Source organism: Exophiala mesophila (assembly GCF_000836275.1).
Source record: "Exophiala mesophila strain CBS 40295 unplaced genomic scaffold supercont1.6, whole genome shotgun sequence".
Lineage (NCBI taxonomy): Eukaryota > Fungi > Ascomycota > Eurotiomycetes > Chaetothyriales > Herpotrichiellaceae > Exophiala > Exophiala mesophila.
In genome coordinates this window covers 1,134,023-1,146,434 of record NW_015622509.1, presented here as the reverse complement: position 1 = coordinate 1,146,434, position 12,412 = coordinate 1,134,023, and the positions used below count along the sequence as shown (strand labels likewise).

General features: G+C 51.6%; 4 protein-coding genes across 4 annotated transcripts; 3 read left to right on the top strand and 1 right to left on the bottom strand.

The window, feature by feature from the left end:
* The first annotated feature begins 367 nt into the window (after window positions 1-367).
* PV10_08331 (uncharacterized protein) lies at window positions 368-5,725 on the top strand. Its single transcript, XM_016373333.1, has one exon. The coding sequence runs from the start codon at window positions 1,192-1,194 to the stop codon at window positions 5,014-5,016; it is 3,825 nt and encodes a 1,274-aa protein (XP_016220244.1). The 5' UTR covers window positions 368-1,191; the 3' UTR covers window positions 5,017-5,725.
* Window positions 5,726-5,994: 269 nt separating this feature from the next.
* On the top strand, window positions 5,995-7,910 carry PV10_08330 (uncharacterized protein). The gene is made up of 2 exons (XM_016373332.1): window positions 5,995-6,771; window positions 6,864-7,910. The coding sequence occupies exons 1-2, from the start codon at window positions 6,265-6,267 to the stop codon at window positions 7,479-7,481; spliced, it is 1,125 nt and encodes a 374-aa protein (XP_016220243.1). The 5' UTR covers window positions 5,995-6,264; the 3' UTR covers window positions 7,482-7,910.
* Window positions 7,911-7,927: 17 nt separating this feature from the next.
* Window positions 7,928-9,231, bottom strand: PV10_08329 (uncharacterized protein). The gene has a single exon (XM_016373331.1). The coding sequence runs from the start codon at window positions 8,897-8,899 to the stop codon at window positions 8,027-8,029; it is 873 nt and encodes a 290-aa protein (XP_016220242.1). The 5' UTR covers window positions 8,900-9,231; the 3' UTR covers window positions 7,928-8,026.
* Window positions 9,232-9,456: 225 nt separating this feature from the next.
* Window positions 9,457-12,178, top strand: PV10_08328 (uncharacterized protein). The gene has a single exon (XM_016373330.1). It carries the CDS (start codon window positions 9,588-9,590, stop codon window positions 11,988-11,990), a length of 2,403 nt encoding a protein of 800 aa, XP_016220241.1. The 5' UTR covers window positions 9,457-9,587; the 3' UTR covers window positions 11,991-12,178.
* The last annotated feature ends 234 nt before the right edge of the window (window positions 12,179-12,412 follow it).

Here is a 12,412-nt window from a genome sequence, read left to right as displayed (position 1 = left end):
GCATCCACATTGCCCGGGCATGGATACCTGGCGCAGGCAGTGGACACTGCACATAGGAACAGTGGACACCCAACAATCGAAGGGGGGCCAACCTGCAGCGGCGTCATCTCGCACTTGTTCCTCGCCCCGCGTCCAGCGACTTTTAGGCCAAGTGGTGGCGGTATCCAGGCTACGTAGGCATTAGGCTGTAGGCAGTGGACCCGACAGGCCTGTCATGGCTGGTCAGGACTGGATGAGCAACACCATGTCCACCATGCCCACCATGTTCTGCCAGTGTGCCTAGGATTTTGGTGGGTGGTTGTGCTCTTCTTTACCTAATCAGCCACCCGCTCAACAGGCTTGACTCTTGTGCTCGGCAGCCCTTGGACTTTACACTCTGCACCACCAACAGCGCTACACACCCACAACCCATACCCATTCCCACACCCCGTCATCACTGCACAGGCACTGGCACAACTTGACTGGGTTGCCCGCCCGCTCCCTTGCTCTGCCCGCGTCTGCTGGCTGCAACCTGCCTTCTCTCCGCTGGCTCCCTCTGTCAAATTCATCCACCCACCCATCCACTGTCATCGTCGCCCACCCAACTTCTCGACTCTTCATCCTCAATCTCGTGCCCAACATCGACGTCTCAGCTTTGTCGCTCGGGCTGTTTATTCATCTTCTGTATATTCCTTTATATCTTTCTCTCCTTTGATTCGCCAAAGTCCTTCATTGTCCGCTGAACCACTCCGGAACCGCATCCTGCCTCCGCTGACCAACTGCACATGCTCACCTCCGCAACTACCTGAACTTACTACCACTACCGCGACGATCCATTCCTGTCTGCCCTCCTGTCTCGTAGGACGTACTCGTACACGAATTCGATTCTTTTGCCTTCTTCGACTACCTCTACCTTTGACTCGTACCCACCTCGCCGGTCGAGGTAGAATTGTTTGCACCTGTCCTACACCTACACCTCCACCTCATCGGGCCTTGTTTCCCCTCTCAGGCAAATGTGGTCCAGCCTCCAGCCGTTCCCACCCTGAGACCAGCACGAAGCGACTTTTCAAACAGACAGATGGCAAGCTCAACTCTACACCCCTCCGTTGGTGTATGAGGACATCGACTCTCGACCCTCGACCCTCGGTGTGAATCTCATTCATGTCCCGCAAAGAGACAAAGGCAACATACTGAGAATCCTGTCTCCTTGCCATGGCAGAGAACAATGGCATCAGGTGGGATCCAGACCTGCAGCATCCTAGCCAGTTCAATGGAGTGTCAAACGAAGCTGAACCCCCACCTTCACTCTCTTCTATCGACGCAGAGACACCCACTTTGAGGATGGAGCGACCGGACTCTCGTGGCGATGATAGTACCACTCAAAGAAACACACCAGTTGCCTTGACAGCGCAAGAGACTACGGAGCCCGTTGATGAAGACCTGAGCAATGGTTTGGAATCATCCTCACACCAAGTGGCTCCCAGTTCCGCCTGGACTCCACTCATTCTCAGCCAGTCTCTTACAAAGTCTACCCAAACTTCCTCAAACTCTCTCAACGCCTTGTCTGAGAACGTTAGTGATCCGAGTCCTATTCTGCTTCCGACGTCCGGCTCGTGGGGCTCACAGTTCCAGCACTACCAGTCACGTGGAAGGCGTCCGTCTCATTCGAAGTCGGCCTCTTTATCAACCAGCAAGAGACATCCTTATGATCGCCCAGCTTTTCCCGATCAATCATTTCTTGCTCTTCAATCACAACAATACAGCTCTCGCCCATATCCCCCTCTACGCACGAGAAGCTCACATCCTGCCCAAAACCTGCTTTATAATGAAATGGATATTTGGACCCCATCTCTGTCCCGCAATCGAAGCACTGCCAGTCAACGCACTAGAACTGCCGACAACACGCCTATATCAAGCCCGGGTTTGTTCAGCTCTGGTCGACTAGGCCCCCACTCTTCTGCTTCCGACTCCGGCTCTCAGCTTCACCACCTACAGCAGCCGAAAGAAACTCACACCGCCGAGATTGAGCATGACACATTCTCGGGCAACAAGAATATCAACAACTATGAGATCTGTCGAGAGCTGGGACGTGGTGAGCACGGTAAGGTCAAGCTGGGCCGCAACCTCGAGGCTCAGCCTGCCGAGGTCTTGGTGGCCATCAAGATCGTTCCCAGATACTCGGTCAAACGAAGGCTAGGGAAACTAGGAGCACCAGAGGACCGCACAAAGCGTGAAGTAGCCATCTTGAAAAAGGCTCGCCATACCAACGTGGTCAGTCTCCTCGAGGTGATTGATGATCCGAGCAAGAACAAGGTCTACTTGATTCTCGAGTACGTGGAGAAGGGTGAAATCAAGTGGAGAAAACGTGGTGTTCGTGAAGTTCTCGCCGTCAATAACTCGAGATTCGAGCAAGAGCGGAATGGCTACAATACCTCTGTCGAGGCAAGTGACCGGGACCTGTTCCATGTCGCTCAAGCTAAACGTCGACATGATGCTGCCGAGAGAAGCAAGGCTTTGCAGCTTGCTGCGGGTCCTTCTTGGAGTCTCGAACATGGCGGGGCGGATCCTGATGAGGAAGATGATGATGTTCCTGACATCTCTAGAACCAGCTCCCAACACTTCTCCGACCATGCTCATTACAGCCGGACCCCTTCCCACGATGACTACACCGGTGCCGCACTGGCAGGCAGCATGTACGGAGCATACGATCCCACTGCCTATCGCGATCGGAAGTTCAGCATAGCCGCAAGTGCCATTTCCCACATGTCATCAGAGTATAACCTCGACGAAATTGACGAAGAGCATTCCTATGTGCCTGCAATGACCTTGGATGAAGCTCGACGGGCCTTCCGTGATACCTTGGCCGGCTTGCAGTTTCTACACGGCATCGGTATCATTCACCGAGACATCAAACCCGCAAATCTCTTGGTCTCAAAGGAAGGTAACATCAAGATATCTGACTTTGGCGTTTCATATCTGGGTCGTCCTACCACCGAAGAGGACCCTGAAACCATGTTGACCGAGAAGGACGCTTCTCATATCGACGATGAAAGAGAACTTGCGAGATCAGTTGGCACTCCCGCGTTCTGGGCTCCTGAACTTTGCTATGATGACACATCTATTTTCGAAGATGGCAATCCACCCAAGATCACCGGAGCAATTGACTTATGGGCCCTAGGAATCACGCTATACTGTATGATCTATGCTCGCCTCCCTTTCTATGCGACAGAAGAAAAAGGCCTGCACGAAATTGTTTGCACGGGTGAGCCGTTTCTGCCCAAAACTCGACTTGTTGCTGTTGATACCTCTGTGGACTCGCCGAGCAGCTCGGTGCCCTATACCATCAATAGCAACAAGAGACTCGACTATGAGCTGAAATTCGAGCAAGTTCCCGAAGGCGTTCGGGACCTGATCAGAAAGCTGCTTATAAAGGACCCTTCAAAGAGAATGACCATCGATGAAGCGAGACGTCATGAGTGGGTCGTTGAAGGGCTGCAGAATCCTCTCCAATGGTTGAATGTCACCGGCTTGGAGAAGGAGAAGAAAAAGAAGATCCTAGAAGTCGATGAAAAGGAGATCTCGCACGCCGTCGGACGACGAAATATCATTGAACGTGCCCTGAACACAGCTGGTCGTCTTGCTGGCAGCCTCTTAGGCAGGAACAATACCCGTAAACGGGCCCCGAGTGCCGCTACATCGACAACATCGGCGAGTCGCTCCAGCGAGTCCGTTGCTACGCCGTCGAGCTCGAATACAACGATTGGTCGCACTGAGAAGGAAAAGGAGAAAGACAAGACCAAGGAAGCACGCCGAACAAGCCTGCGCGGTGACGAGGTGTTGAATGCCTTGAAGAACTCGAGAGAAGGTGCTGAGCACCCTCTCGCACAAAGTCAAACCGTCAGTCCGGTTGACAATGTGCGAGAATATTTCAGTGGCCCGGTACCCACGCTCAAGGCCTCCTCCACAGGCCACACCCCACTGCCAGACTCAAAAGACCGGCCGCGAGGACCTGATCGAACAGTCTCAGCTCTTTCGAACACCGAGTCGGTCATGACTATTCGAGCTTCCCAGCACACACCGAGACTTTCCATCTTAGCCCCAGCACATGATATTGAAAGATCCTCGTCGCAAGACAGAAACGCCACGCGCAAGATCGAGGGATTGTGGGAAGGCACCAAGCCCCTCTTTCGTCTCGCCAGTCGTGATCGACACTCAACAAGAGCCGGGCGATCTCCAGCATCTAGCCGACAATCTTCCGACGGGGAGTCGTGGGCCGCACGTGGGGGTCCGAGTCTTGCCATTAGCACGGCATCTGCTACAGGTGCTCTTGAGCAACCGGATGCATTGCGCACAACGACATCGCCCGTCAGTTATGCCAACGGATCCCCTCCCGTGGTCGAACTAAAGACTGGCTTCCCAGCTCCGACTTCAACTCAAGAGGCCTTTCAACACGCCCAAGATGTCAACCAACGAAGGTTCATACAAGAAGCCGATCACCAGGCCCAGGCAACAGCGCAAGCAGAGATAACTAAGCGATCACAGAGCCAGGAAGACGTTGGTGCCTGTCCACCGTCCCCAGACGATATTACATTCTTGCAGAAGCAACGGATGCGGATGGCCAACGATGTCAGCCACTTTTCCATTGACTCTGTACCTATTCAAGGAGAACCTTCGGCTAGCACTATCGCATCGTCGATGGATGGCTACGGTGCAAGCAGTGTCTCACAGAGCATGTCCAACCCGAGTTTTGGCGTGAATTCAAGTGCCTCGTCACCACCAGGTGAAGGGTTTCTTGATGTGCATAGAAAAGACATGCTTGGGCCTCCGGCCACTGGCAAAGACCTTGAACCCTCATTCATGCGAACGGCTGACACGGTGACGAAAAATGGGCGTCGCGATCAGACTGCTTCAGCACCTGCGCTGGAAGACTGGCCCACGGCAGACTATTCAGGCCTGGAAGACGAAAATGATGGTGGAGAATCTGAGGACGAGGATGACGACGGGATGGTCATGGGCCCTGTCAAGCAAAGGAGATAATGTCTCTCAACCCACCCCACACAGAACATTGTACGGCTCAACTTCGAAAAATAGTCGTAAGCCGTGAAGACAATTTCGACACAACGACGTTGGACGGAGATACGACCAAACAAGAACAAGTTTGTTCCTTAAATACCCTGGTTTTAGACAGCAAGGCGCAGGATGTCCTTGCATGCGTTCCTTTTGTTTTTGGTTGGGAATTTGGACAGTGCTCGAAACAGATTATCGGGTATATTTTGATGTGGCATCGAGGGCAACGCTGAAACTGAAAATGCATCTTTGTGAAACGAGGGGGAGGCAAGATGAAACGATCAAAAGTTCCAGCATGGAGGTCAACTTTTCAGCAGCATTCGGGCCCAGCCTCTTTGCCTCGCCTATGTCCAAGAGGCAAATTCAAACTGAGAGAACCGTGGTCACGGCAACAAAGGCCGCTTTGAGCATGGACATGATGGCACATGATGTATGATGAAGCGGCGGGCATTTTTGAAATTGTCTTCCCGAGGAAGTCGAGCTGGATCTGGACGGGATGACGGTGGATGTGCGATAGTAATTTTCATTCTCGACCAGGACGAGTTCCAGAGGGGTATTTCAGGTGACCAACAGATCACAGACTGTGGCAGTATTTGGATCCAAAATAGTGTATATCTACGACCTGCAGATATGGAACTGGCAATATGTGCCAGAACATCGATCTCTTCTATATCTACTCGACTTTTGTGTGTTTCGTAAGCATTTAGTGGCGAAGTGTCAGTAGATTGTAGGTTTGAGAAAGAGTTAAGAGAAGGTACCACATAGTTGTAATGATGAAGATGGAAGGCTGCGCTTGGAAGGAGGAGCCACAAAACTAGCGCCACACAAAGCGCCACCGTTTCGCCGTTGATCATCTGCTCCGCTTGATTTTTACAACGGTGAAGTTTTTATCCCTTTAGTGATTTCGACTCTCCATCCCATCTGGTGATTTTTATTGTCCAGCTTCCACGCTTCACCAGCATTGACTTTCACTCCACCCAACTCCCCTGCGGGTGTTATCCTCGTTCTCAAGCATCTGGGTTTTCTATATAAACGGCTCCCAATTCGGAAATCAGGTGTCCAGGAGATGGCTTAGATCCAAGCAGCGCACCCTAGCCATTTCTCCGTCCATCGCCCATTTAACAGTTGCGCACACCTTGCCTTGGAGCTTTCAGTTCGACCTGAACCCACCACAACCCACCGTACCTCCTCTTTATCTCAGCCGACTCTAGTCCCAGCATGCAGAAGATCCTTCGCATCAATCTCAACGCCCGCAACCAAGGGGTGCGGGCAGCGCGAAGGAACAACTTGAAGAAGATCAAAAGCGAATGGTTCGAATATGAACAACAGTTTGTTCAGGGACAGCGGACGCGCACCAAGGCCATCAAAGAGGAACGGGCTAATCGTCGGGAAGATTGGATTGCCGGCCCACTAGCCCCGAAGCGAGATGTTGGCCGTCTAAAGGGGCTGTACGGAACCATAGAGACCGCCGCATCACGAAGTCCAGTAGTGCCACGCAATGCCAGGTTGGGAGAAGACGATACGTCGAAAGACCCCGACGACGAGGAAGGCGAGGATCCTCACGAAATCCCCGAGAGCAAGGTGATTGAGGGTAATGCGAGGAATATTCTTGCTGGTGATCGAGTGTGTGTGATCAGAGGCAGAGAGGGGACAAAAGGCCGAATCGGAAAGGTCAAAGAGATATTTTTGGACAGGAATGAAATCTCAGTTGAAGGCATCAACATGGTACGTTTTGTGTTGTGTTGCGGTCAACCAACATCAATCTTCCTCAATACACCGACGATTTTGCTAATCAATGATCTTACTGCTCCCAACAGGCCGACGTTAAAATACCACAGACCACCGCCGAAGCTCAAACAACCCCTTTCACATCCGTTGAAGTCCCTCTCCCGATCCAGGACGTCCGTCTGGTATTCCGACACACGATCGTCGACGATAGCACCGGCCGCATCCTCAAAGATCGGGACGTCATCGTCAATCACATTCGCGGCGGGGCACCTTTCCTAGAGCGAGAACACGGGTCCAACATTCCGTCACATACCCGATACATCGGGGGCTCAGACACTGAGATTTCCTGGCCTCAGACCGACGTCCAAGAGTTCAGAACCTTTGACAGTGACACCCGCCGCAGAGAGGTCGAACAGGTCACCCACTTGCCATCAATCTATGATTCTCCCCTTCCCAGATCTAGCGTTGTGGACGAATTGATCTCACGCTATTCCAACAGCCGTCGCTGGCACGAGGAAGAGTTTGTGCGGATGAAGATCATCGAGGACGCCAGATCGAGGTGGTATGAGTCTCGCACCTTGGATACTCCACATACCGAGTGGAAAAAGCACAATATGCAAAAGGCCGCAGCGAAGCGCCAGGCACAGCTTGCTCAGATGTCGTCGACTGTGAGGCCACCGCCGCCGCAAGTCTCCGCAGAGCAGTAGATGGTTTGGTGGTTTCCAGAGGAGTCGGAAGAGAAGATACAATGGCTCTAATTCTTGGCTGTGATAAGTCTTCTCCACGAGCATCGGGCTACCAGAAGCTAGATGGGAATCTCGTGGAAGTCACTCGCCACTTTATCCATCCAACCAAACAAACTCGGTTTTCTCCCTCTCCTATCGATACACACAACCTTGTATAGTCAATCGAGAGAAAGGCGTAGACAGAAAGCTGTAAAACATTGCACTGGGCAGCCTTGCGTGTGCATGTAAAGAAATGTAAAGATAGAAATCATCATCCACACCTATAACAACCATCTTCGGTCCATGGAGCATGTGGGCATCCCTGGGTGCTTTACACATGCCTCTCAGGAGATCTCCTTCCTTATAAATGAATCAACATTTAACCCGGTAATGGATGGGAGGCCTCTGTCGTGAGAACCTTTTTCCAGCACAAACTTATAATATTACATTTCATCTATCTCTTCTCTATGTCACATTATCATTCCAGTCTCAAACTCACCACATGATCCGGATATCGTGTACTGTATTCATGAAACAAGTGGACCAATGAATTCTGCCTTGGCCGGCACAAATTCCGGCTTGGGCGATGTCGAGTCTAATTGAACACCAACCCCATCATCTTCGGATACCGCCAACTGCGGCCACTGGACAAGGAAGCGATCGACCAGAGGCTTGAGAATCCGACCACTGAGACTCAATGTGCGTACACGGGCCCAGCTTTCGATATAGATGGAGCGCATGCGACCCGTTGGGTGGGAGGATTGTGGTGGCGATGCTGATGCTGATACCGATGATGCATGGGAAACTACAGGTCCATGAAGTCCGAAGAATAAGAGGATGATGGATGCAAGCACGACGATGACGCCGGTGCCTGGTCCGTTGGTCAAGATGAGGTCTGGATAGAGATCATGTTGACGCAGGACTTGGAGACTATCCTTTAGACATTTCAAGGAGCTGAATGGCGTGGTGAGGAGAGGTTGATGGATCTTACGGGCGCGGTAGATGGTAGCGATTGTGTATGAAGAAGAAGATGACGACGACGAAGGGGATGGATTCTTGTCCCTCGAGCTGAGCTGGTTTTCGAAGTCGTGCGCTCTCTGGGCTGAGAATGAGTCGCCCGAGCTTACAACGTAGGTACGATGAGTGAACAGGCGGTTGAGATTGGGTATTGAGGACAGAATGTTGATCATTTCTGCGGTGTGTCCCCCTGAGCCTAGAACGACGAGGAGATGGGTTGGATGCTCTGTGGATGCTTGTGGACGGGTTCGTGGTGGTCGTTGCCGAGACAGGATCATGGAGAGTCGGACTAGAAAGAGAATGACCAGGAGGACAATAGTGTTGGCGATGACAGCCAAGAGGAGAATGCCTTGAGTAGACATGTTGATGGGGAGGGTGAGCATGGTTTACTGAGAATGGTGCGACTGTGGTGTTTGAAATCTTTGTGGTTCTTCGTACGGTTTTAAGCTGTGATGTCTTCGCTAGACATGTCAATGCCCCCGAGTTATTATCCTGAAATGTCCTCCACAGCGATCACCTGGTCAGAGAATGGATCATGATCAATCCCGATGCCATACTTGGCCTTTGCGTTTTATATTCAGAAACAACCAGGGATGTCGTGGCGGTCGGAGGTGATTTGAATTGTATCTGGCGGAGCCTGAGAGGACACAACACACAGTACCTTATCCAGAGGACTCTTGGGCGTCAAAGTCCATTGAAATCGGTGTTGAAAGACCTCTAGATTGAAATTCTGAAGGATAAGTTGGCGAGAAATGGAAGCATGTCGTTCTCTTGGTGTTTTGGTCATTTGTGTCATTTGTGTCATTCCAACCAGCCTTAACCCAAGTTGAGTTTAACCTCTCCATCTAACCGCATCAGGCAATCAGTGTATGAACGACTTCTTTCTTGAAAGTCACTGACCAACATCAATCATGTCCTCTTTACCTTCTCCTACACAAAGAAACGCCGTTTTTTAGTGACTGACTTTGTAATTAGTTACTTCAAATGGACACTCAGACGATACAACAACAATAAACCCCCCTCCATCCTCCTTACGTCCATTGCATCTTCTCCTCTCGCCCATGAGTCGCCATGCCCATCCAACTCCGCCCGCGCTTGAACTGTCACTATTGCGGCCATCGGTCGAAATCCGGAAAGGCTCCAGGCCAGAAGTTCAAGTGTGACAACTGCCTGGCTGTCAACTTCTTCGATGAGAATGGGGAAATCGCTGATGTTCCCATTGACGTGGCCGCCCCTCCTCAGCGGTTCGCCCAGCCCGCATTTCGAGATCCCCTTGCGGACGACTATGCCGCCCAGGATTCCATCTTCTGTTCCACATGCCTGAAGAATCAACATCTCTACACATACAACCTGTCTCAATTTCTTCCTGACCCTGATCACCCCGAATATGCTCGATACGAGGCCGACTTTCCTGCCTTTAAGAAAGAGCTGGAGAAGAGATATCCACAATGCTGTATCCAGTGTGAGCCAAAAGTGCGTCGTCAATTGCAACAGGCAACCTATAACGCTAGGACCGATCATGTGCGAAGAGTATTGGACAAATCTCGTCAACGAAGAATTGCAAGCCGTCTCGGATGGAGGAGTCTACTCGTCAGCGCTGCTGGCTGTGGTTATGGCATCAGTCTTGCCACCCAGGTTGTCTGGCATCTGTATGGCTCTCAGGTTCAATGGATCCCAGGCGAACTTGGACTCAATACTGCTTCCTGCCTCAAGCACGGGACATGGAGCCTGGTATGCTTCGAACAGACTGAGTCTATAGCCAACTTATCTCTCATTTTAGGCCTACTCTGTATCTGGTGGAATCCAAAGTGGCAACATAAAATTTCGAACAACGAAGGTCGCTTGATTGGACTGCAGCGGTATTATCTCATCCAGCTTGCCATCCTCTTTCTCAGATTTGCAGCTTTAGCCTTGCTTCACCATATTCCGTTCACCGAGATCGCTGCCTCTGCCCTGCATGCCGTTTTCGCCATCTCTATGGCAGTCGCTGGGCTTTGGTCCACGTTCAGAATAATCACAGTTCGTCTAACCCAGCCGATCGACTGGCATCAAGACCCTGCTGCCTTGCTTACCTCTGGCCAATTCATACCCCCTCCCACCAAAACACAGCAGCAACAACTTGAAACCAGTGGAGAGAGAGCGTTCAATATAAACTCTCTATCATCAGTCTCCGCCCAACCTTACGAAGCCTGGAAACCGCCCTCTCCCCCAGACACCGGAGACTCTATGGATTGGACTCCGACCCAGCCAACATTCAGTCCTGCGCCAAAACCGGTACGTGTAGCTCCAAGCGGTCCTTCTCCCTTCTTCGGCAAACTGCCAGCACTGAAAGCCAGGGGCATTCGAACCACTCCGGGTCAGCAGATGGAACCAAAGGAGGCCATTGGTCTCCCTCCAGGATTTTTTGATAAAAAGCCATCGTCCGCTCTTTCCCCTCGAGGTCCACAACCTCCAAGTGATGCATTCGCGCAACCCAAGTTCTTTGGCCTTCAGGGTCAGGCTGATACTGGCCTGGAGAAGATATTTGATTCGGTGTTTTCTCTGAGAGATAGCAGCGTCGAGGACCGAATGATGAGCGGACATAAATCTTCTCAGGCAACAACCCTACAAGAGTCCACAGTCACAGAGCAGGCAGTGGGCTCTCAAGGTACCTCTTCGGGAGCTTCCATATTTAGTGGAATCTCCTTTTTTGTCATCTTGGTCGCCGTCACCGTGTGGCTATTCGAGACCTCACTGAAGCCAACCGGTTCCGATATGGGGTTCTATATCACTATTTTTAGTGCAGCCATCCCTGTTGGTCACCTTCTCCACGACCTGGTGACAGGCCGGTTCCCGGGACAAGTCGCTCGACCGCTTGTCTTTGTAGCTGAAGCAGTGGCTCTGATTTGCCTCGCCGTTGCAAGAGATCATTTTGGAGGCGCTTTTCGGGACCTGTGGAACAAGCTTGCCATCGGGCTGGTGGCCCTTTTACTGCCCCATGAATTTGTTCAGATGCATTCGGCAGAACTCACGTCTCGGCCTCCGACTAAAATCACACCGCCAACGAAGGTAACCGAACCGGCCCCCGTTCGAGAACCAGAACTTCATCACGACATGGTATCACCGTACCAAGATCTCCAATTCCAACCATCTTTACATTGTATTCCACCACAGACTCCACTATACTCTTCGCCCACGAGGCCACATGTCCGGGCCTCCCAGCCCCGTCGAGACTCCGATGAATCCACGACCAGTAGGACGTCGACGTCAACAGCTTCCTCGGTTGCGCCATGGGAAACGCCTCAATCTAGCCGGTACGGCGACTCGCAACAGATTCATATGCCCAGGAACTCGAATAGCGTATCAACAGAGTTACGGGGCCTGTCTTTGGGCGATGACGGTTCTTCCCGGCGTAACAATCGAGGGTCCTGGCGGGCTTCTGATTCAATGTCGTCAGGAGCCAATGTCGCGGGGCTGAGGTCGAGACGAAGATGAAGGAGATGAATGTTTGATATTGCATAGCATGAAGTGGGGTGGCATATTTACAATCAGCATCACTTTTCATCATAGACCGTTGCTGTGATGCTTCTGTTTGGATAGAACGAAGCTATGCATATCACAAGGATGGAAAGTATGACGAGATGACATAAATAAAATAGGAAGCGTGAGCGACTGTCATGCAGATACATGTACTACCACACTTACGATCCGACACGACGATTTCACAAGTAGAGTAGGTCTCGAGATAGTAGGACCGTGAAACGAGAATCTTTGGTTGCTCGTATATCATCTTCTCCCGAGTCATAGCAGTACAGTAAGCAGGTCCTTTCCTGCCGTCTATGTATGGAAATATTTCGGCCAGGCGTGGCTTTCGCTTGACCCAGTCCAAAAACTTTTGGGGGGGGGGGGGGGGGGTT